The following is a 24,995-nucleotide window of genomic DNA, read 5'->3' as shown; positions in this document are numbered from 1 at the left end:
GTGTGTGGGCCTCTCACTGTTGCGGCCTCTCCCGTTGCAGAGCACAGGCTCCAGACGTGCAGGCTCAGTAGTTGTGGCTCACGGGCTTAGTTGCTCCGCGGCATGTGGGATCTTCCCAGACCAGGGCTCGAACCCGTGTCCCCTGCATTGGCAGGCAGATTCTCAACCACTGCGCCACCAGGGAAGCCCACAAGATCCTTTTTGACCCACCTCCTAGAGAAATGGAAATAAAAACAAAAATAAACAAATGGGACCTAATGAAACTTAAAAGCTTTTGCACAGCAAAGGAAACCAGAAAAAAGACAAAAGGACAACCCTCAGAATGGGAGAAAATATTTGCAAATGAAGCAACTGACAAAGAATTAAACCCCAAAATATACAAGCAGCTCATGCAGCTCAATATCAAAAAAACAAACAACCCAATCCAAAAATGGGCAGAAGACCTAAATAGACATTTCTCCAACAAACACATGAAAAGATGCTCAACATCACAAATCATTAGAGAAATGCAAATCAAAACTACAATGAGGTATCACCTCACACCAGTCAGAATGGCCATCATCAAAAAATCTACAGACAATAAATGCTGGAGAGGGTGTGGAGAAAACGGAACCCTCTTGCACTGTTGGTGGGAATGTAAATAAAAGAAGTGAAATTGAGTTATTTGTAGTGAGGTGGATGGACCTAGAGTCTGTCATAAAGAGTGAAGTAAGTGAGAAAGAGAAAAACAAATACCATATGCTAACACATATATATGGAATCTAAAAAAAAAAAAAAAAAGGTTCTGAAGAACCTAGGGGTAGGACAGGAATAAAGACGCAGATGTAGAGAATGGACTTGAGGACATGGAGGGGGGAAGTGTAAGCTGGGACGAAGTGAGAGAGTGGCATTGACATATATACACTACCAAATGTAAAATAGATAGCTAGTCAGAAGCAGCTGCATAGCACAGGGAGATCAGCTCGGTGCTTTGTCACCACCTAGAGGGGTGGGATAGGGAGGGTGGGAGGGAGACGCAAGAGGGAGGGTATATGGGGATATACGTATGCAGATAGCTGATTCACTTTGTTATTCAGCAGAAACTAACACAACACTGTAAAGCAATTATACTCCAATAAAGATGTTTAAAAAAAAAGCATTTTATTATAAAGCATAAATTTTCAGACATATGAGATTAAAGAGTATGATGAACCCTCATGTACCCTTAAAGCAGTTCCAACAATTATTAACATTTGCTAATGTTGTTAATACCTATCTTCCTTATATTTTTTGGTAAAATACTTTAAAGCAAATCTCTGATATTGTATTTTTTCAACCATAAATACTCTGTATTAGTTTTGTTTCACTTCTAATGTAGATTTAACAGGTAGAATTTCCAAAATATTTTGTTGTAATAGTTGAGACCATTTATTTCATTTCTTGTTCTTTTTTGGGAGATTTAATATGTTAATGTTTGGAATATTGATGAGCTGGAAACTCAGGCATGAAATTAGTTTACTATTCAGTCTGACTCATCTCAAAATATACTAGATTAATAAAAATGTTTATTGAATGTGTAACATTTGCAGATAGTGTATTAGGATATAACATACTGCATAACTCCATAGCATTATGTAGAATACAAAGATATATAAAAACTGGTCTCTACCGTCAATGACTTGATGCTTTACTAGAGAAGACAGAATCTCATGATGTAAAGAGCTAAAAAACAATTAAGAAGCTAAATAAAATTTTAATATATTTCTAAAAGAAATGTCATGAAGCAGTAAGATCATTAGATAAACCCCTTCATATATGTTCCATCATAATTTGAAAAAGTTATATTAAAATTTAGGGGAAAAATTTTAATTTAGGTTTTTTTTTTTTTTTTTGTATGTATTCTTATACTTTAGGTCTGTCCCTTGAAATCAGCATCTGGCGGCTTTTGTTTGTTTGTTTTTAGTCCTGATAATCTTTGTCTTTATTATTACTATTATTATTAAATTATTTAATTCATTCATCAAATTGAGGCTCTTGAAACAACTTATTTACAAAGTTGTTTAGATAGCTTTGTATGATTTTCCAAAACAAGCTTTATTTTTTGGACCCATTTTTGGTTCACAGCAGAATTGAGCAGAAAGTACAGAGATTTCCCATAGGACCCTCTGAGCCCACATATACACAGCCTTCCCTGCTAGTGACCTGCCCTACCACAACTGATGAACCTACAATGAAACAGGACTATCACCCAAAGCCCTTCGTTTACATTAGGACTCATTCTTGATGTTGTACATTCTGTGGTTTTTGATGAACGTATAATGATATATATCCACCATTGTAATATCATATGGCATAGTGTCACTGCCTTAAAAATCCTCTGTGCTCTGCCTGTTCATCCCTCCCTCCCCCTGCCAATGGCAATAACTGTCTGCTTTTTTAAAAAAAATTAATAGATTTTATTTTTCAGAGCAGTTTTAGGTTTACAGACAAATTGAGCAGGAAGTGTGGAGCTCCCATATACCGGCTCACACTCCCACCTCCTCAGTTTCCACCATTATTAACATCTTGCATTACTGTGGTTCATTTGTTACAATTGATGAGCCAACATTGATACATTATTATTCACTAAACTCCACAGTGTACATTAGAGTTCACTTTTTCTTTTATGTGTTCTGTGGGTTTTGACAAATGTATAATGACATTTATCCACTATACAGTATCATACAGAATAGTTTCACTGTCGTAAACATGGTAACGTGCTCAACCAATTCATCCTTCCCTCCTTCCTCCAGACCCTGGCAACCACTGATCTCCTTACTGTCTCCATTGTTTGCTTTTACTAGAATGTCAATCTTTGTCTTTTAACTTGAAATGTAACTTATTTTTGTTGTGATTTCCCTTGTGTTATGATTTATTTCCATACTCTTACTTTGTTTTTGCTTTTTCTACTTTCTCTAGGCGTATTTTTCCTCTTTTTTCTTCTTGCTTTTGCATTGATTGGGTTTTCTTTTTCCTTTTTTCTTATCCTTCTCCTCTCCACTCCTCTTTCTAGGTTGGAAATTATACCTTCAATTTCATTTTTTCAGTAGTTGGTTATTTTTTTCTCAGAACATTAAAGATAGTATTCCCCTATCGTCTGATTTCCATTTTTGCTTTTGAGAAGTCAGCCATCAGTGTAATCTTTGCTCTTTTGAAGATACAGCGGCTTTTCTCTCTGGCAGCATTTAAGATTTTTCTTTGTTTCGGTGTTCTGAGTTTCACTGTAATACATTTGGATGCGGATCCAGCCCCTCACTTGCGAGTGTTTGGGCTTTTTGAATCTGAAGAGTCATGTTTTTTTATCAGTTCTGGAAAATTCTCAGCATTATTTCTGCAAATATTACCTCTTTCCCATTTTTTCTCTTCTCTCCTTTTTTGACTCTAGTTAGATATGTGTTGGATCTTCTTATTCTCTTCTTCATGTCCCTTAACCTCTTTCATATTCTCTACCTTTGTTTTTAAGCTGCCCCTTGTACTAATTCTCCATTAAGTTTTGTCTAATCTGCTTTTTATCTTGTCCATTGAGTTTCTAATTTTAATTGTTATAATTATTATATAATTTTATTTCTAGAAGTCTATTTAATTTCCTTACAAATTTTCTTGCCCATTAATTTAATCCCATATTTCTTAGGTATCCCATTGAATATCCTCTTTTATTTTTCTAAACATGTTAAGCATGCTTATTTTATATTCGATTCTAAAACTTTTAATATCTGAAGTATTTTGGGTTTGATTCAGCAGGGTGTTTTTGCTGTGGTTCCTGCTCATGGAGACTTGCTTTCTTGTATATTATTTCTTGTATATATTTGTGATTTATTTTTATTTTAGTTCATGGTTCTTGGAACATTTTTAGGGAAGCTTCTTTGAAACGTGAGTTTAAAGTATGGGTTATATATGCGTGTCACACATGAAAATTAACCCAGGAACTAGACATTGCCCCTTTGCATAAAATCTTGGCCAATAAATTCAGTATTTTCATATAATTGTTTTTTTAAAAAAGAAACTTAGTTTCTTCTAAACAATTATTTCTGGTTTCTGTTTAGTTTTGTGGCTGCTTGTTGGTGTGGGGTTGTTGGGATTAGGACTACAGCATAAAACCTATGAGAAGAAATTGGGAAGAGGGGTAAGTCATTAAAAGTTTTGATATAGAATTTTATATGATATACGGCCTACAGAGCACAGAAAGGAGTTCTGACTTTATTTTTCTTGCAGTGGAAGCCACCAGAATATTTCAAGCAGGAGCATGAAGAAACATGATATATATTAACTTGGCTGCTCTGTGAAGAATGGATTGTAGAGTAGAAGCAGGGAGATAAGTTATGAGGCTTTTTCAGTTGTCCAGGAGAGAGACCCTGGAAGTTTGGATGGGGGCCGTGGCCCTGGAGTTGGAGAGGAGTGGCCCTGGAGTTGGAGACTTAGAATATATTTTGAAAGTAAAGCTGATAGGAGTTGCTGATGGATTAGATGACGCTGAATGAGAAGAAGGAAAGAATCAAGGATGACTTCTATGTTTTGGCTTGAGCAACTGGATGGAGGGTGGTGGCATTTACTGACGTGGGAATAACAGGTTTTGGAGTGATGAGAGCCAGAGTTAATCATAGGTATGTAGTTAAGTGAAAAGGTATAACTTGATGAATATAATCATGCCTCTTGAAGTCTCTCTTGATGGTTCTGTTCTCTTTATAGGACATTCGGTAAACTGAGTAATATTTCTTGCATAGAGATGAGATTCACACCCCACTGCTGTAGCACAATGAGCTGTTTAGGTTAAGTGGTGGCCCTCCTATGCAAAGAGGTGGTGCTTACCCTTCTCTCAGCTTGAACTTGTATGTTCCACTTTGAGTTGTTTTTTTCAGTTGTGGTGATAGAGTTGGTCTAATCTGGCCATACTCTTTCACAGGATCCCTATTGTTGATCGGTTGGTATTAGTTTGAAATAGATGGTTAGGGTTGGGCACTGCATTCTCTGACTGGGCCCATGGGCTCAAAAGAGGACTCTTCAGAGGGTGCTGTGCTCCTGAACCTTGGCCTTGCCAGCACAGTGGGGAGCAACACCATGTATAACTCAGAGTTGGCAGACCACTCTGTAAATATGGTAAAGGACTCTGTGTATCCCTCTGTGGTCTCATTCTCTGATATAAGGGTAACCTCTTCCTGCATATGCTTGTTATCGTATTCATGCATTTCTTTATATTGTTACTACACATGACACACCTCTATACAATATTGTATTTTTCCATGTTTTTAACTTTATCTAAATAACATCTGACATATATATTTTGCAACTTAATTTTTTATTTAAAATAATCCTGGTGAGATTCATCTATATGGAAATATGTAGCCCTAATTCATTTATTAGGGCTGTGTAGTATTCCATTTTATGTATGATCATTTTTTTATTCATTTTCCTATTTTTCCTATTGAAACAACAACCAGGTTTCTAATTTTTTGCTATTATAAACAATGCTTATCAGAAATATCACTTTCCAAACATTCTTCCTAACTTCCAAGCCTAAGCTAGAAATTCACAGATTATAAAATACCTACTAGCAAATATCTCCGTATTATTATGCATTAGCTGTGGACAGATGCCTAAAAAATATCCTTTGCTGAAATATGAATTTTGGTGGAGAGAGGTGGAGAAGAGTGGATCACTGAAACTGCCATTGTTCATTCATCCTAAATTATCATTAAAACAATTCCTCAGGCACCAGCCACAGAGGTCTCTGCCGCCATCTGGCCTTTCAGGTTTGGCTTTGACAATGAAGGATGGTCTAATTTAGAAAGATCAGCTCAACTGCTCAGTCAAACAGGTAAGTCTTACTGAAATTATTTCCAGGTTTTGAGAAACTCCTACTGTTACGTTTATTTTGAGCAAGATCATAAGTAATAGGAGGAGGGTTTGCTGGGTCATAAACTAATCTCTTAAAAAGGCTTTACTTTGGTGGGCGGCTACAGGAGGATTAAGCTTCTGTAACCACGTCTGTGTTTGCTTGAGAGCAATTAATTCAGTTGATTCTGAACAAAGTCTCATACTGGGTATCTGCAGGAGAATCTTGTCATGCCTTTGCTCTTGGAAATGCCCCTGCTGGTGGCTCCTGTCATTTGGGAACCCACTGTTGGGGACCAGGAAACTGTCAGATTAAAAGGCAGAATGGGTTGGAGTGATGCTCATTTGCAAATCAAATTGCTTTCAAGAGCCTGAGGGCCAATTTTATTTGTTTCCATGCCCTGGGGTACTCATCTTTGGATGAAGCATCCTTTAAAATATGTGGGTGTTTGGTTCTTAGATCAACAACATGGAGAATGGAGCAAGAGACTTAAAGGGCTAAACTGTTCTAGTTATTCCTAATGATAAGCATGTCTCCTGAGAAATAGCTGAGGGTCTGTATGATTTTAATGCCATTAAGAAATTTCTCTGGCCCTTAGTCCTTTAGTCCTGATTACAGGCCTCTGGGGCACATCTGACCAGGGTATCTGAATAAACTTACTTCTGTGTCAATACAATGGAGGCGTTTGCCCAGGAATAAAACACTACTGTACATTCTATTGTTTCTGAACATAAATTGGATATTTGAGAAAGGTATTAAGCTTATTTGAAATTTGGGGAACGATGTTAATATTTGAAAATTTAGAAAAGTTATGTTTTTATCCTTTCCTACATTTCCTCAAGGTGTCCCATGTTTTAATTGCGTTCTAAATATGGTAAAAAAATTTTTACAGCTCAGATTTGAACCAGTTCACTTTAGTAACTCATTAGGAATTACTTTGGTTTTTGATTTACGAGTAAAGGCAGGGGATTAAAGAATCAAGTTTTGCTAATTGTTTTTACATTGCTATGGTTAATCACCATGTGCATTTTTTTTTTTTCTGAACAGGTGCAGATTTCATTACAATTTTGGAGAGCGACGCTTCTAAGCCCTATATTGGGAACAATGACCTGACCATGTGGTTAGGGGAGAAGCTGGGTTTCTATACCGACTTTGGTCCAAGCGCAAGGGATCACACTTGGGGGTGAGTGTCCCTTCGGAATTAATCCCAAACATATCCCTGAAAGACTAGGCAGCATAGACTTGGAGTGGATAGTTGATATTGTTATACCTTAGTCCTATGAATATGTCCCAGTGATGCTTCTTGGAGGATGAGGAGGTGCTGAAGATATGCATATTCCATCCTGTTTTAATGGTTTCCCTTTCGCTGGATACTTTCAGTTCTTCACTCTCATAAAAACCATTTAGTGTAGGAGCTGAGGTTACAGCACTAAACGTATCTGTCCTGGACGCTGTCCTCATGGAGCTTACATTATAGTGTGAAGAGACGGAAAATAATCATGGACACACAGAAATAAATAATTTGAGATAATGGTGAGTGCTGTGTGGAAAAGGAGAGCGGCTGGGTGGGCAGGGCAGCGGGGGATGCTGCTGTAGGTAGCGTGGTCAGGAAGGTCCCTCTGCCGACCCCACGATGAGGAGGACCCAGGACCCGCTGTGGGAGAGCCAGTGTAAAGACTTGAGTCCGGGTCAGTCCTGGTGTGCTGGAGCACAGGGTTTGAGGGGGAGCTAGTAAGAAAGGAGGTCAAAGGTGGGCCCCTGATCTTACAGGTCCCATAAGCCATGCTTAGCACTGATTTAATTCAGTTTTTTAAAAAACTAAATTTATTTATTTAATTTTATTTATTTTTGGCTGTGTTGGGTCTTCGTTGCTGCACGCGGGCTTTTCTCTAGTTGTGGCGAGCGGGGGCTACACTTTGTTGCGGTGTGCGGGCTTCTCATTGCGGTGGCTTCTCTTGTTGCGGAGCACGGGCTCTAGGCGCACGGGCTCTAGTTGTGGCTCATGGGCTCTAGAGCGCAGGCTCAGTAGTTGTGGCGCACGGGCTTAGTTGCTCCGCGGCAAGTGGGATCTTCCCGGACCAGGGCTCGAACCCGTGTCTCCTGCATTGGCAGGCGGATTCTTAACCACTGCGCCACCACGGAAGCCCTTTAATTCAGTTTTGATAGGAAACCACTGGAGGATTGTAAACACAGGAGCAATCTGATCTGATTTACATTTTTGAAAGATCATTCCGGCTGTTCCTAGAAAAACAGATTGTCGGGGGCAGGAGTGGGAGCAGGGAGACAGGTGATGAGGTAGAGGCATTAGCACAGGTGAGAAATGACAGTGGGAGCCGTGGAGATGGAGAGAAGGGGGCAAACTCAGGAGCTATTTTGGAGCAGGGCTGACAGGACTTCCTGATGGTTTAAATGTCAGAGCCAGAAGTGACAAGGATACACCAAGGTGTTTTACCTGAGTCCCTGATATGAGATGATGCCATTTAATGGGACAGGAATGACCAGGTGAGCATCAGGATTGTGCTAAATTGAAGATGCCCCTGGACGGTCAGGTGACATCCATAGGTGCTTGTGTGCAGCCTGGAGGGCTGAGTGGGACAGCACAGGCTGGGCATGTGCATTCAGGGATCATCACTGTAGGCATGGTTCTGTCAGAGGAACTTCAGGAGGCCAGACAGTGTGCGCAGCCTGAGGTCTGAGCTCTGATCATCCTTTCCATATGTAGTTCTTTGACTTAGAGTGAGGCGGAACAGGTTTTCCTATCTTTATCGGACCATTTGTAATTTCTAATTTTGTAAATTGTTGCTCTGTGTCCTGGCTGGCAAGGTCGTACATTCTCAAATGCGTTGATTAATATTAGAATTGTTTATGCAGATAAGTGGCCAGAGTAACAGTGCTAGTAAAATGGAGTTTGTGTATCCTAATTCTGCCCTTTTTGTGTTTCTGTAGCACTTATTAAACAGAGTTGATAGTGTTGTGCTTGGTGACACAGTGAGACATGCTGAATAGCCCAGATGCAATGAACAGTCCGGCAGACTGCCCCATACCTCTCCGCCACATTATTGCTCTCAGTGCCCCTCAGTGGGATGCTTGAAGTGTGCGCAGCCCTCTTGAACACATATTCTTAGTCCTGTTTGCATGATATGATGGGACCAATAGTGAAGCACGTGTTTCTTTCCATTCGAATACAGGATTATGGTTTTGTCAAGATACCCGATTGTGAAATCAGAGCATCCCCTTCTTCCGTCACCAGAGGGCGAGATTGCACCAGCCATCACTCTGACTGTTAACATTTCCGACAAACTGGTGGATTTTGTTGTGACCCACTTTGGGAATCACGAGTGGGTTTCTTTGGTCTTTCTTGAAGTACACAAATGCCAAGACATATTATTAACACATTACTTTGACTTCCATGCATTGACCTTTCTTACTTTCTTCTTCCTTTTTTTTTTTCCAAAGTATTTTTCTCTGTGTTGCTGGTTTTAAAAATCAGGCATAGAGGGCGTTCCCTGGTGGCCTAGTGGTTAGGACTCTGGGCTTTCACTGCCGGGGCCCGGGTTCAATCCCTGGTCCAGGAACTGAGATCCTGCAAGCCATGTGGCGTGGCCCCAAAAAAAAAAAAAGAAAAAGGAAAAAAAATCAGGCATAGAAACCTTTGAGATGCAGGCAGTCCTTAACGATGGTACAAGGCAGCATGATGGCCATGTTAGCCAGCAATTACTGAGCAGGTGCTGTGCTAAGTGCATTATTGTATTTAATCTTCATTTTGATAATGTTAGTACTATTATAGCCCCATTTTACAGATAAATAAACTAGACTGAAGGTTAGAAGACTTGTCCAACCTGGGTCACACAGCTAGGAATTAAGTAGACCCAACTCAGAGCCTGCAAGTGCTTGAAACCGCATGGTAAACCAGACTACGGAAAGATGAAATTCCCTTTTCCTACAGGATTACTCCAGTTGGAAGTACTGTTGGAATTTGAGGGTACTAAATAACATTTCCTTTTCCCTCAAGTTTTCAGTCAACTGAGAGGCAGGCAGAGGAATCTGGCAGGAGGATCAAAATATATCTTTTGATTCTGATAAACGTATTTGGACAACATGGCTTAAGTGTGTCCACATGGACCTGCTAATACATTCCCCCAACAATACATGATGCTGGCTCCCCCAAAGCAGCTGACTTACCTGGCAGGGGCAGAGTCTGCCCTGTCAAACTCTCCCCTTAGTGGAGAAGATAACCCAAGGAAACACCCTTTCTGCAAACCGGCAGGTTCCAGGGAGAAGAGTGAGGAGGTGTTTGAGACAAGCATGCCCAGTTCATTCTTACAAACTTAATTAATTAGAAAAATCCTCCCAAGAAGTAAAGGGTGAGAGGGAGAGAGGCCAGAGATGATTTTCTAAGTCGGTTCCCCTCCAAGGAGACATGAAGAATGGGGAATGAATTTTATCCCCAAAGAATAACATTTACAACCAGTGACTTAGTACTGAATAAATCACAAATAATGCCAGCAATATGTTGTTAAAACAAAGATAAAAGTATATAATTTATACTCTACCATACTAAACATTCTCTAATAGTAATTGAAAACACACATGCAAAGTGCTTAGCGCTATAAAATACAGCATATGGGCCCTGTGCACATTAATGACACAAGAGGCCACAGAGCTTTACAGTGACATATAGAACATTAGAAAAACAACAAACAAAATACGGGTAGCAGACATATTCGTTTTGTTTAGGTGAAACTTACAGTATGACAGAACCCAACATTGTTGTACTGTAAGTTTCACGTAAACAAAATGAGTATGTCTGCTACCCATGTTTTCCTATTCCCTTTTTCTCGCAGTATTACATGGATCTGTGAAAGCGTACTTGACTATTTTCTGAAACAAGTCAGAGCATAAGGAATATAAACCAACCATTCAAATGTAATTAATGTGAACTGTTTGCTAATCGGACTCTTGCTGGTCTTCTTAGAAATGGGAAGGGTGTTTGGAGGACGGATGGTATAGACAGTCCACGTCTCTGTAAAAAGATGTTTGCAGAAACGCCTTCTGTTTCTCCCAGCAATTTTCAGGTTGCAAGTATAGGCATTCAGAAATCATTCTGCTGAGCTTAAATTGCACTTGAATTGGGTTTATCTTTCAAAAAATAGGCACTTTTGTGTTTAAAGGTTGCAAGGTCTCAACCTAAGAAACAGTTGAGTATACTCCATCCTGTTTTCCTTTGCTTTTTTTCCCCTGCCCCCTTTAACTTCCTCTGACCTCTGAAATGTGAAGAATAGACTTGTGAGGGAAGAGCAGACTAAAAGATAGCCCTCACATTGTTTGGAAAAGAGGAGAGAAGGATTACCTTTTCTAACTTTCTATTAACCACATATTTAAAGCCCTGTAACTAACAACATACCCTTTGCTTGCTACCTTACTCACTTGATTTAATAATAATGATGCCAACCACAGCAGTAATGATAATAGCTAGCACCTGTCGAGGAGATGTGACTGTAAGGGAAGGGAAGCAGTATAGTTTAATGGCTAAGAGCATGAAACTCCAGAACCTGGAATCAGACAATCTGGTTTGAATCCTAAGTCAAGGTGTATGCTTCACCAAATTATTTAACTATCTTGAGCCTCAGTTTTCCCATCTGTAAATCAGGAGCGATAATCCTACTTATAGGATTCTTGAGGGAATTAAATAAGATATATTATCTCATGCAAAGTATGTGACTAGAGTAACTGCTCAATTAATACTGGCCATTATTATTAAAGCAAATCAGACACCTCTAAGTGTGAAGCGCATTGGGCAGCTTTAAAAAAAGTCATTCATCAAACTCGAATCAAGCATCTATTGTGTCCCAAGCACAGTGCCAGGTGCAGCCTTTTCCCTTAGAGCCTTAGCTCTTGTCTCACTCTTTAGAAGCCCTGTCCAGTCCCAACAAGTGACATGAGAAAGTTCATGTTTCAAATAATTTGTGAAGCCATCACTACATATTTTTGCTTACCTTTGTTTTTATAATACTAGATAAAAAATTCTTACTCTGAAAAAATATTTCATGATTTCATTTTCTAGTGATTATGGCATATAAACATGAAATCATATTAGGAATGAATTACAGAATGCTTATGCATGTTATTAGCTGATTCAACGGGATTTCTAAAATTACTGACGACACAAATATCTCTTTACAACCAATAAACAGAAAATAGCAGCATTCCTTAGAAGTTACTTAGGTATACACCGTAACTAAAATTGGTATTATTTTAGGTAATTAACTGAGCCACCAGTTAATCACCGTGTTTGTTTCTTACAACATGCATAAATGTACAAAGAAGAAAGAGCACAGAACCTGTAGTCTGTAGTTACAGTTTTGGTTCTGTTGTAAGATAAACTCAGTGAGCTCCAGTTCCCTTGTCTCTGAAAATCAGATAAAATTATTTTTTCTAGTCCACATCATAGGGCTATTGGGCTGATCAAATATCACCAGATAAGAAAACATAAAACATGTGTTCAATCTCTCTCTTTCTGCCTCTCTCCTAATTCCTCCCCCTCCTTTCTTTATACCCATACATACATATAGGTTTTACTTTTATTATTATCACTGGATAAAATTTATCTCCTGAGATAAAGCCAAATTCACAGATTATTTTCCAATAATATATTGCTAAAACATATTTGAATGAAAGCTCTATCTGTGGTGCAGTGACTTTGGCATTCTCTAGATTGGATTTGAATCCCAGTTGTGTGTCAGAAGGAATATAATTTATTGCAGACTTAATGAAGGGACTACTTACCACGATGTTGGAAGGGTCAGAGGAACAGATAAGAGATGCTAAGGTACTCAGACACTAGTAATGGTGGGGAATCAGTACCATCCTTAGGGCTGAAGGGACAGGTAGAGGAAACAGTGTTCCCAGAGCCCCGTTTGATCTGGAACCAGAAGAGGGGCCACCAGGCATGAGGAATGCAGCTCGAAGAAATACTCCAATTTCTCTCTCTTCCTACCCAAACCTCACTGGAAATTAGTAGACAAGGAAGCCCAGGAGATGAAATCTGCAGAGACCAGCCTCCAGGGCATAGAGAAGGGCTGGGAATGGATCTAGGCAAAGATGTTTAGCAAATGGTCATCCTTTTCACTCTTCTGTTTCTTGAGACATCTTTTAATAGTGCTCAGCTGTCTATACGTAAGAATGGATAAGCTTAGTCCTGTCTTCTGATCCTACCTCAATGAGGTTTCTCCAGTCTTCTCAGCTCTTGGTGATCTCCCTCTATCTTCCTTTGTCATTGATTTTTCTTAACAGTCATTTATTAGCTGTCTTACGCTGTAAGTGCCTGTGTTGGTCTGCTGCCTATTTGCTTTTGGATCCATTCCTGGTTCAGCTCCCTTCCAGCTACAGATTGCAGGAAACCACATTTCCCAGAGTCTGTTGCCTTCTGGCTTCTGGGTAGGTTTAGCCAACGGGACGCACTAATGCAAGGCTGGAGGGCTGGAGGACGGGAGGAGACGGAGTACTTCTCATTCTCTCTCCTTTCTCTGTTGTCTCTGGCAGCGGCTAAGTCTCTTCTGTGGCTCCAACTCCTCCTTCAGTGGCCCTGGATCCTTCTGAGTAGCTTCCTCCATAGTACCATTTCCCACCAGGTAGGACTGGCTTGTGGACTCTGGGAATATCACCTCTTCCTGTTGTCCCTCTAGCCCTAGAGGTGGTAGTGGTTTCTCACTGTTACTAAACTCTAGTTGCTTCACTGATTCCTGTTTGGCTTCCTATCGCCTAGTAGCCAATCCCTTGTATTAAATTCACCTTGTTTGAAACACCTAGAGTGGTTTCAGTTTTTCTTGCTGGATCATGCAAATATGATGTCCCTATTTTTCCCCAGACAGACTGACTATAAACCCCTCAGAGTCTTGATGTACTTGCCTGATTGTCTCAGTTACACACTTATAGTGCTTAGCATGATAAAAGCAGCACACTTAGCCAGTATTTGACCAGGAGAGCCAGGGAGGCTTTCAGAAACTGTTCAGTTGAAGGAGCTGAGTAGGTTAACAAACCTGGTGTGTTCTGTGAATGTTAGGATTCTCCCTCTTACTGGTACTCCTTGCTTTTTTTTTTTTAAACTACTAATTTTTAGCTGTAATACTGATGACCACGTCTTAGATTATTGTTATAATTTCTTCTGATGAAAAGTTGAGCAATTGCTGTTTTTAGATATTTATATCCACTCGACTCCAAATGATTTGTGGGGAAAGGTCATGTTGTTCTTGGTCAAAAGTTTGTCAGCCTGCTCATTTGAAGCACTATAGCTGTCTTGCTCATTTGCATAACATTAAGTCAATGTGTCCTAGTAGGAATTATTCTGGGTTTGTGCAGTGTTTGAAGATATTCTTTGGGAATTTAGGTATCTAATATTTTTTAAAAATTGTTTTGCAAATACAGTAAAGAGGTATATTTTTGCATTTTTTCAGAGATGACCTCGATAGGAAACTTCAAGCTATTGCTGTTTCAAAACTACTGAAAAATAGCTCTGAGCAAGTGATATTTCTGGGATATATCACTTCAGCACCTGGTTCCAGAGATTATCTGCAGCTCATTGAACGTGGCAATGTGAAGGTAACACAATCTTCATAGGATTTCTGATTTCTTTTTTTTTTTTTTTTTTTAAATATAAATAAATAAATTTATAAAAAAAAAATATGCTATCACTCTGCCTTATATCATTCCTATGATCCACTTTCCTTTGAACCTGCAGCTACCATTATCCCCTTGTACAGGAGATAAATTATAAATTAGGCCAGCCCGCTATGGCTAACAGTGCTGATGATATTTGAATATCCATCTGATTTCTTAAATAAAGTGTTTCTTCTTCATGTTTTGAAAAACCTAACCCAACATTGTAATATGTATCCTGATTATCTACTGCTGCATGGAAAACTACCAAAAAACATACTGGCTTTGAGTAGCATTCATCTCTTTGCTCATAAATCTGCAATTTGGACAGGACTTAGTGGGCACAGCTCACCTCTGCTCCACACAGCTAGGTGGCTCACCTGGGGACTGGCGGAGCCACTTTGCAGATGACACATAAGTGGCAAGTTGGTGGGGCTGTTGACTAGGAGCTCAGCTGGGGCTTCGGGCTCAGAGTCCTGCTTCCTCTCCGTGGGCTGCTTGGGCTTCTTTCCTGCATGATGGCTGGGTTCTAAGAGTGAGTGTCCTAAGAGAACCAGGAAGAAGTTGTATTGCCTTGTATGACCTCGCCTTGTAAGTCATATAATGTGAGTTCTGCTGTCATCACAAGCCTGCTCACATTCAAGTGGAAGAAACATAAACCCCATCTCTCGATGAGAGGAGTGTCAAAGTCACATTATAAGAATGCCATATGGAAAGTGGATTATTATAGCCATGTTTAGAAAATACAATCTGCCACATTGTACAAGTTAATCATGATGAGAGTAAAAGATAAAATGGCATACAGAGAGGCTGGCTGATCAGGGCCTCACTAAATGACACTGAATTTGTCCTTACCTGTTCAGGTCCCAAACGGTTGAATTTCTCAGTGTATCCAGATACAATCATACTCTGGGAAACTGACAGACAAATCAAATCCTTGAGACTTATGTACACTAGAAGGTTAAATGCATTAGTTTATAATGAGAAATACAATTATTATATTTAGTTAAGCCCTATGTAGATTTCTTGGTCCTTTACATGTCTTTTTTTTGTACTTCATTGTCTTGAGATAATACCTGCAAACAAAAAAACTTATCCATTTTATCAAGTGCTTGGAAAGACAGGTGAGAGAGAGTTGTATGATGAGGGTATTCTGTATGTGACAGAAAACACAAAACGACAGTGGCTTAAATAAGAGAAGTATAGCTCTTTATGTAAAAGTCTGGGCAGGTGATTCACCACTGGTACGGCACTTTCTGGTATCGGGAGTGTGCTCCTTCTATCTCGTGGCTCCGCATTACAAGGCTTCCACTCCCAAGTTTGCCTCATGGTCCAAGATGGCAGCATCCTTGTTCTAGTTAGCAAGAGGGAGGAAGGGATGCAGAGGGGACCAAGAGCATATGCAAGTTATCTCTAAGGCAAATTCCAGGAAACTGACCTCTTCTACCTACATTTCATTGACTGGAATTTAGTCATTGGCCATACCTCACTGTACGGGAAATTGAGAGATGCAAAATTTAATCTTGATACTCTTATACCTAGCTAAAAATCCTACAACTTTGGAAGAGGGGCAAGGCAGATATTAGGGAGATGAGTTAACCTCTGCCCTAGTGGATAAGGCAGAAGTGGAGTCAAGATGGACTCCTAATTTTGGCTTTGGTCAGAGGGTTTATGATGATGACCCTTATTATTATAGAGAATACATAAGGAAGACGAGTTTTGCAAAGAAGATGAGTTCAGCTTTAGGTTGAGTTGAGGCAACTGTGGGATATTAGTGGGGCTGTCCATTAGGCAGTTGGACATATGGATCTGGAACTGAGAAGGGCTGTCAGGTCTAGAGATACAGATTAAGGGGTTGCCACCATCTAGGTGATCATTAAAACCATGGAAGGGGATGATATTGCTTATGGAGTTAGAGAATTGCAAGAGGAAGACCAAAGAAAACTCCTGATAGGGTCACATTTAGTGTGGTTACCGTGAGGGTGATGGATGAGGGAAGAGGAGGGAGATTATCTCAGAAAAGAGATTAAGGAGAAGTCAGAGGAGTAAGAGGAAAATCTGGAGAGTGGAATCACAGGGGTTGCATTAGTTATTTATTAGTGTATCACTGTGTAAGCTACAAACCTTAGTGGCTTAAAAAGAACAATGGTCCAATATCCTCATGACTCTGTGGGTCTACTGAGTGGTTTTCTGTTCTTACCTGCATTCACTCGTGGAGTCAGCTGGTGGCTGTGGCTGGGGAGGTCTGACATGTCCCCACTCACTGGTCTGGGGCCTTGGTGCTGCCTGTTGGCTAGGCTTCTCTCTCTATGTAGTCTCTCATCACTCACTAGCCTACCTGGTGCCACATTTACCAGCTTTGTGACCTTGAGGCAAGTTATTTAACCTTTCTGGGCCTCAATGTCCACATCTATAAAGAGGGGATAGTAATACCTATTGTATCATAGGGTTGTTCTGAGGATGAAAATAAAGTAATGCCTGAAAAGCCCTAAGCCTTGCACGTAGGAGGCACTTAATAAGTGGTAGCTACATATTTGTATTATGTACATCTGGCTGTATGTATCAAATCACATTAGATAAATGTATAAGTATATGGTCTATAAAGTATAGAAGAATACTAGACAAGATGATATTTGGCAAATTTAAGAAAAAATTGATTGTATCCTAATAAGAGAGAGAATTTGTGTGTGTGTGTGTTTGTGTGTAAGGGGAATTTTATTTGATTTTTATTTAATACTCTGTTGGGTTCCACTGTCACAGTCAGACGCTGTGTCAAGATTGGCAGTGGACAGACACTATCAAACTCTTAGAGGTAAACATAGGCAGAACACGCTATGACATAAATCACAGCAAGATCCTTTTTGACTCACCTCCTAGATAAATGGAAATAAAAACAAAAATAAACAAATGGGACCTAATGAAACTTAAAAGCTTTTGCACAACAAAGGAAACCATAAACAAGATGAAAAGACAACCCTCAGAATGGGAGAAAATATTTGGAAACGAAGCAACTGACAAAGGATTAATCTCCAAAATATACAAAGAGCTCACGCAGCTCAGTGTCAAAAAAAACAAACAACCCAATCCAAAAATGGGCAGAAGACCTAAATAGACATTTCTCCAACAAACACATGAAAAGATGCTCAACATCACGAATCATTAGAGAAATGCAAATCAAAACTACAATGAGATATCACCTCACACCAGTCAGAATGGCCATCATTAAAAAAATCTACAAACAATAAATGCTGGAGAGAGTGTGGAGAAAAGGGAACCCTCTTGCACTGTTGGTGGGAATGTAAATTGATACAGCCACTATGGAGAACAGTATGGAGGTTCCTTAAAATACTAAAAATAGAACTACCATATGACCCAGCAATCCCACTACTGGGCATATACCCTGAGAAAACTATAATTCAAAAAGAGTCATGTACCACAATGTTCATTGCAGCTCTATTCACAATAGCCAGGACGTGGAAGCAACCTAAGTGTCCATCGACAGATGAATGGATAAAGAAGATGTGGCACATATATACAATGGAATATTACTCAGCCATAAAAAGAAACAAAATTGAGTTACTTGTAGTGAGGTGGATCGACCTAGAGTCTGTCACACAGAGGTAAGTAAGTCAGAAAGAGAAAAACAAATACCGTATGCTAACACATATATATGGAATCTAAAAAAAAAAAAAAAAAGGTTCTGAAGAACCTAGGGTCAGGACAGGAATAAAGACGCAGATGTAGAGAATGGACTTGAGGACGTGGGGAGGGGGAAGGGTAAGCTGGGACAAAGTGAGAGAGTGGCATGGACTTATACATACTACCTAATGTAAAATAGATAACTAGTGGGAAGCAGCCGCATAGCACAGGGAGATCAGCTTGGTGCTTTGTGACCACCTAGAGGGGTGGGATAGGGAGGGTGGGAGGGAGACCCAAGAGGGAGGAGATATGGGGATATATGTATATGTATAGCTGATTCACTTTGTTATAAAGCAGAAACTAACACACCATTGTAAAGCAATTATACTCCAATAAAGATGTTAAAAAAAAAAAAGATTTGCAGTGGATTCTCATATAACTTTTTCTATTAGGAACTTTATTAATGCAGAGAGGAGTTTTAATCATAAATGCTTGAGTGAACAGATATTTCTCTTTAAGAAATGAATATTTAAATTCTGTAGTCTTAAAATTTGAGAGCAACTTTTTAAAACCTAATAAAATAAAAAGATAGTAAAACATATTCATAGTTGATTAACCCCACTATATACAGTTGAATGACTAAATTTTTATCTCTTTCCAAGGCAAACCAGAGCAGTACCTTTAGAATTATTTGCTTTTTTTCATCATTAAAATTTTTTAATTTAATTTTTAAAATGTATTACAGTTTTTCCATGTATACAAAAGTCATAGTTGATATGTTTGTGATATGTAAGTAATAGTAAAGATTAATTAACAAGCATTCATGTGTCCACCACCAAGCTTAAGAAAAAAAATTAATACATAATAAATTGTGGTGTGTTCTTTGTGATTTAAAAATATTTTTTAAATTAAATTTTAATAGTAAAATTTAGTCAACATAGTCAAAAGTCAGGTATATTTTTTAAAAGAAGAAAATGAATATTTCTTTAATATAAAAGCTCCATATTTAGAGTTTTGCCAACACATTATAGAAAAAAATGTTTATGTTCTGATTTTCTGATGAAAAGTAACGCTGGTCTCAAGCTTTCAACGTCAAATAGACTCATGATTACTTCTGAAACGTGTGTTGCCAGTGACTCAATTTAACAAACAGACTGAGCTCCTGCCAAATGCCAGCCTTCCTGCCAGGAACCAGGGAGCCTAGGTGATTGAGTCTTTCTGCTCAGGGAGGGGAGAGTGGAGACATCTAAACAATTAACTGTGCAGAGTGGTGTAGCTGGTGCACATAAAGGACTACACAGGATGACCGATGAGAATGCAGTCAATTCTGCTTGGGATGAGAGACTTGGGAAGCTGTGCAGAGCCAGTATCATGTTGTCATTGCTGCCTAACTCCCTCTCTAGACCACCTTCATGTTTTACTCCCAGCATCTCATACTGGGGCTAGATGGGCATATGGTAGGTGCTCCAAAAATATCTATAGAATGAATAAATGATTTTGACCTTAAAAAGTCAGTAGGAGTCAGGCAGAGAAAATAGCAGGCACAAAAGAAAGGCATATTTATTACTGTAGCTCACACATTTTCTTGGCAATTCAGAATAGAGCACCATTTTTAATGCTTTAAACATTCTCTTCTCTCTTCATTATTAGGATATTGACAGCACAGATCAAGACAGATGGTGTGAGTACATTATGTATCGAGGGCTGATCAAGTAAGCATAGGTGTTTGATTGTTGTTGTTTTTTTTTTCTTTCTTTCTTTTTTTTTTTTTTTGGATTGTTGTTTTTCTTAATATACTGTTATTGTGATCTTTTGGGTCTATCCTGGAAGGAAGAACTTTCTGGAAGCAATTAGTTAATTGTGTTACTTTTCATAAACATTGATTTGACTAGTTACCCAGTTTAACATTTTTTTCAATGTATAGCCTAATGATTTAAGAAGGAGTAAATGGTTAAGCAAATTAAGTTTAATTATGCAAAGAGGATACTGTGTGAGTTATTAAGCATGATAATTATGTAACTGTCAGTACATGTTAGGAATGGCACCATTTTTGACTGTATGCCATGGTGGAAACAGCATGGACCGTGGACTTGAGTTCCAGCTTTGCCAGCTTCTAATCATGTAATCTTGGGTAAGGTAACTACCTTGTTGGAGCCACTACTATATTGTGGTGAGCTCTCAAGGTAGATTATACTTTTAAAAAATATCACCCCATATCATCCCATATCAAAAAGTAAATATTATCCATATATATATAAAAATTCAAAAATACTATAGCTGAAAGATCTCAAAATTCAAACACGTAACTGTGTAAATCTGTTTTGAAGGCAGCGTTGCTTTAAACAAAGCAAAGAGCAGTTTAATATCAAAAAAGGGACTAATCAGTCGGTCACTTATTCAGCAAGTATTTATTAAATACCTATTACATGATTGGCATTGTTCTAGGCATTGGGGATATAACAGGAACAAAATAAAATCCTTGACTCGTGGAGCTTCCACTCCAGTGGAAAGAGACAGAAAGTAAGCACGTAAGGAATAGACTATGCCAGGTGGTGATAAATGTGATGAGAAGGATGAATAAAGCCAGGTAAGAAGGATGGGGAGTGCCGAGGGTGGGCAGGGTCGCTGTTCTGATGGGGTGCTGTTCAGGCAGCAGCCCGAATGAGGGGGGAGTCCGCCTGCATACATCCTGAGAAGAGCATCCAGGCAGAGGGAAGAGGAAGTGCAAGAGTTTGAGGAGGGCATGCTTGGTATTTTTGGGGAACAGTGAGGAGGCCAGCACAGCTGGAGTAGAGTGAGATGGGAGGTGATGTGAGAGAGGTAAGGAGGGACAGATCTTGTGGACAGTGATGGATTCACAGGTCCCTCCACTTACAGGGTTCTTTAGTGGATGCAACATGCTGGAGACCATCCCTGAAACTCATCTTGAAATTCCATTAGTACAGAATCTGTTTGGAGCTATTTGACCTGAGGACTCTTAACTACCCTCCTTGGGGCAGTGCTGGGAACTGTGGGACAGTGGGGGCTTCTAGGATGGACCTCTCTGGGCCTTAGTTCCTCCTCCATACAGAGCAGTTCATCACCCGGAGGCATCTTGGCATTGCCTGCCTGAAGAGGGGAGCTGGTGTGGAACTGATCACCCCTTAGGTAACCTTCTGTTCTAAGATCTGTGATCTACATTGATGAAAGAAATGGTTGCCTTCTGGAGATGATATAGAATCACAGGGTCAACTTCTCTCCCTTTGGAGATATGGCTTGTTCACTTGTGAGTCACAGTCTGGTGAAAGCAAACCATTAGGTTCTACTGTTCTTTACCCCATTTGCCATTCAACAAGTATTGATGGAGCATAATGTATCTCAGCCACCAGGGGTATAGCAGTGAACATTCAGAGAAGCATCCCTCAACTGGCTGAGGGAAGATAGACAATGATTGGAATGATGGAGTCAATAATTCCATTGTGTCTTATTTTAGGAGGTGATAACTATAGTGAGGAAAACTTGAGCAGGGTAAGGAACATCCAGAATATGGAGATGGGATGCAGTTGTAAATAGGGGCTTGGGTAGGTCTTAATGAGAAGTTGACATTAGAGCTAAGATTTGAAGGAGTGGCCCATGTGGCTGTCTGGGAAAAGACCTTTCCAGGTAGAGGGACCAGCTAGTGCAAAAGCCCAAAGGCAGGAGGGCTGATGTTTTTGAAGAAAAGTGATATTTGTGGGGCAGGAGTGTGTATATGGAGATGGAGGTAAAGGAGGTAAGTGGGGAGTTGTGTGGGCAGCGAGGGAAGGGAGCAGGTCTTGTGGACTCTTATGAAGGACTTTGGATATTACTTAGTAAATTGGTTCCTGGATAATTTCATTGGTTCATATGCTTACTGAGGTGGCCAGGGAGGCCCCTGAGATGCTAAGCTCATTCCGGTTACACTAATAATTCAGAAACTCTAAAGACCCAACACATGCTCATATGGCTGCAGGACAGATAGCTTGACTATTATTTTGGTGTTTCCAAAACATTAAGGTGGGAGGGAGCATGCTAGTTTTGTAAAGTATACGATATCTCAGATTGAAAACACTGCTTCTGTTTACATTCATATTAAAGTGGTTGCTTTAATGGGGTTATTAGAATTTCTAGAAGACAGTTTATGATATAGACTGAAAAAGGTATATATTCAAGATTTAAAAATTGTTAGTTGCCAAGGGACAGGGGTATTTATAGTACCAGTGCCCATAATAGTTAATCACTGGGCTCTGTTTGTACATTTGTGGCCCAAGACCTTCCTTGTCTCTCCTTAGGAGGGTGGGATGGCAAATATATGTGTATATTTAGAAATATTTGGAGATATATATATATATATATATATACACACATACATATAGTGACTATGACTGTCAGAGATGGTATAATAGTCTGCTTAGGCTACCATAACAAAATACCATAGACTGGGTGGCTTTAACAACAGAAACTAATTTTCTCATGGTTCTGGAGACAGAGGGAAAGAGCAGCCATGCTCTGTGATCTCTTCTTTAAGGACACTAATCCTATTGGATCAGGGACCCACCCTTATGACCTCATTTAACTTAATTACTTTCTTAGAGGCTCTGTCTCCAAATATGGCTATACTGGGGCAGGGGGGTTAGGGCTACAACATATGAATTTGTGGGGAGGGAACACAGATGTTAAGTCTGTAACAGACAGGAAGGTAATTTTGAAAATACCAAAATTAATGAAGTTAGGACTACTGTTATTCAGTTTCTGTCCACAAAACCAATTCTATAAACTTTACCTTGATCATCTAATTCAATGCCCTGCTCTCAGTGGGCACTTCATAAATATTTACTGGACAACAACGAGAGAGTCCCTGTTTTAGTAGAAGATTTGTATTGTCAGGTTCCTTATCATCAAGGACTTTTTGAAGGCTGTGTCTATGAAATGGGTTAGAACTTTGATCTTAGAGATTTGGGAAATAAATAACCTAGATTTACTAGAGACAGTGCCATAGAATTACAGGGAACTGCACAGATTTGGGACCTGAGCTTAGACAAATGCATTAACCTGTCAGACAACTCAGACCCACATCTGTTGCCATGATAGCTCTTCTTTTACCTGCTGTGGTGGGCAGATTTGCTGCCTCCGCTGGTTCCAGCTCTGGGTTTCTGTCTATTTTGTATGGAGTTACAGGTTTTAAGTGTTCCTCCTACTGCCACTGTGGCCCAAGCCCCCATCGTCTTTTACCTAAATTGTTGCAGTGGCCTCCTAACTGTTCTCTCTGCTTTGATCCTTTCCCTGGAGTCTGCTCTCTACACAGTAGCCACTGCATCTCTGCACAAAACTCCTTGGATTACCATTTCATTCTAAGAAGAAAATCTCAAGTCTGTCAGGAAGGCTTTGCATCATCTGCTGCCCCCACCTCTGTGCAAACTCAGGTTCCCCCTATGCACTCCACTCCAGTCATTGTGGAGTTGGTTCTCAGAAAAGCCAAGCACATTCTACCCCAGGACCTTTGCATTTGCTGTTCCCGTTCCCTAGAACACCCTTCCTCCAATACCTGTATGGTTTGCTCTCTCACTTCATTCAACTTTTTGCTCAAATGTCACTTTGTCAGAGAGTTATGCTCTGACCATCCACTATAAAATAACAGCCTCTGCCACCTAGCATGCCCTGTCCTCTGTACTCTGCTTGTTCCCCCATAGTACTTGGGTACTGATCACCATACATATATACATATTTAATTTGTTCTCCCCAACTAGGATGAAAGCTCTATGAGGGCAAGACCTTCGTTTTGTTCACTGTTTATCCCCAGTACCTGAACAATGCCTGCATGTAGTAGGGACTGGCTATGTATTTGTTTTTTAAATAAATGAATGACTGAAGCTGACATTTTTTAAGAGGCAAAGTATAAATAAAATAAAATGAATTCTTGGCTGCTCATGGTTCCCCCATTTTTCCATGTGAGCTTCTTGATAACTATCCAGATAGATAACATCTACAAAATGCTTTGAATTTCCTGGAGAACCAAAAGATGTAAGCAAAAACAAGATGTACAATTTTTTCAGACATGAAAATTGTGCAATTTTTCAGGCATTAAACATCTTTTATTTTAGATGTTTCAATGTGAATGAAAATGTGCATGAGGTATTTGGATTTTTTAAGGTAAGAAAGAATTTAGGCCTATGCTCCTGTCATTCTGAAGAATTCCTGGTATTGACGCAAAACAAATGTGTGAGAGGCAATTTGTACAGACAGAATGTTCATTAGTGTAATAAAGTAGAGTCAGTTTGCCAAGTATGTTTAGTTAATTAAACCTATGTGTATATTCCTTATTCATTTATATCATAAAAGCAATATTTTGATAAATATTTAGAGTAATAAATCAAGTTAATTCTAGTGATATATAGAGTAGAGTTAGAAATGGGAAATTGGCTTAATAATGAAGGTGTTATCTATAATACTAGATCTTATCAGATTTCTGTATGATAATAAAATCTTTACAAACCATTTGTTTCTGCCACAGATTGGGTTATGCAAGAATCTCCCATGCTGAGCTGAGTGACTCTGAAATTCAGATGGCCAAATTTGGGATCCCTGATGATCCCATTAATTATAGAGACAACCAGAAAGTGGTCACAGACCCCAGGGAAGTTCCCGAGAAAATTCACTTCAATCCCAGGTGAGTGAGTTCCTTTATGTTGTGAACTACAGCTGTGAGGTTGTCCATCCCCTCTCGGGACCTAAATATTATCTCACAATGAGCTACAAATTAGATTCAGTTCTAGAGGTTTATTCATGTTAAGGGAGCTCCTGGTAAAGATTATGACATCCTACTTGGGTTGAAGTTACGATCCCTGCTTTCTGGGAT

At 39.5% G+C, this 24,995-nt stretch overlaps 1 protein-coding gene across 1 annotated transcript in view; it reads left to right on the top strand.

Moving 5' to 3' along the window:
* CWH43 (cell wall biogenesis 43 C-terminal homolog) overlaps positions 1-24,995 on the top strand; it is a 152,575-nt gene that overhangs the window by 21,861 nt on the left and 105,719 nt on the right. Inside the window, 7 exon segments of the mRNA XM_082462517.1 lie at positions 4,062-4,141; positions 5,725-5,830; positions 6,896-7,031; positions 9,037-9,186; positions 14,302-14,446; positions 19,793-19,854; positions 24,651-24,806. Coding sequence (XP_082318643.1) covers positions 4,062-4,141; positions 5,725-5,830; positions 6,896-7,031; positions 9,037-9,186; positions 14,302-14,446; positions 19,793-19,854; positions 24,651-24,806 — 835 coding nt within the window.

The sequence above is a fragment of the Balaenoptera physalus genome (assembly GCF_965194825.1).
Source record: "Balaenoptera physalus genome assembly, chromosome: 5".
Lineage (NCBI taxonomy): Eukaryota > Metazoa > Chordata > Mammalia > Artiodactyla > Balaenopteridae > Balaenoptera > Balaenoptera physalus.
Note: the sequence above shows the minus strand (reverse complement) of the source record. Positions and strands in the feature narration are given on the sequence as shown.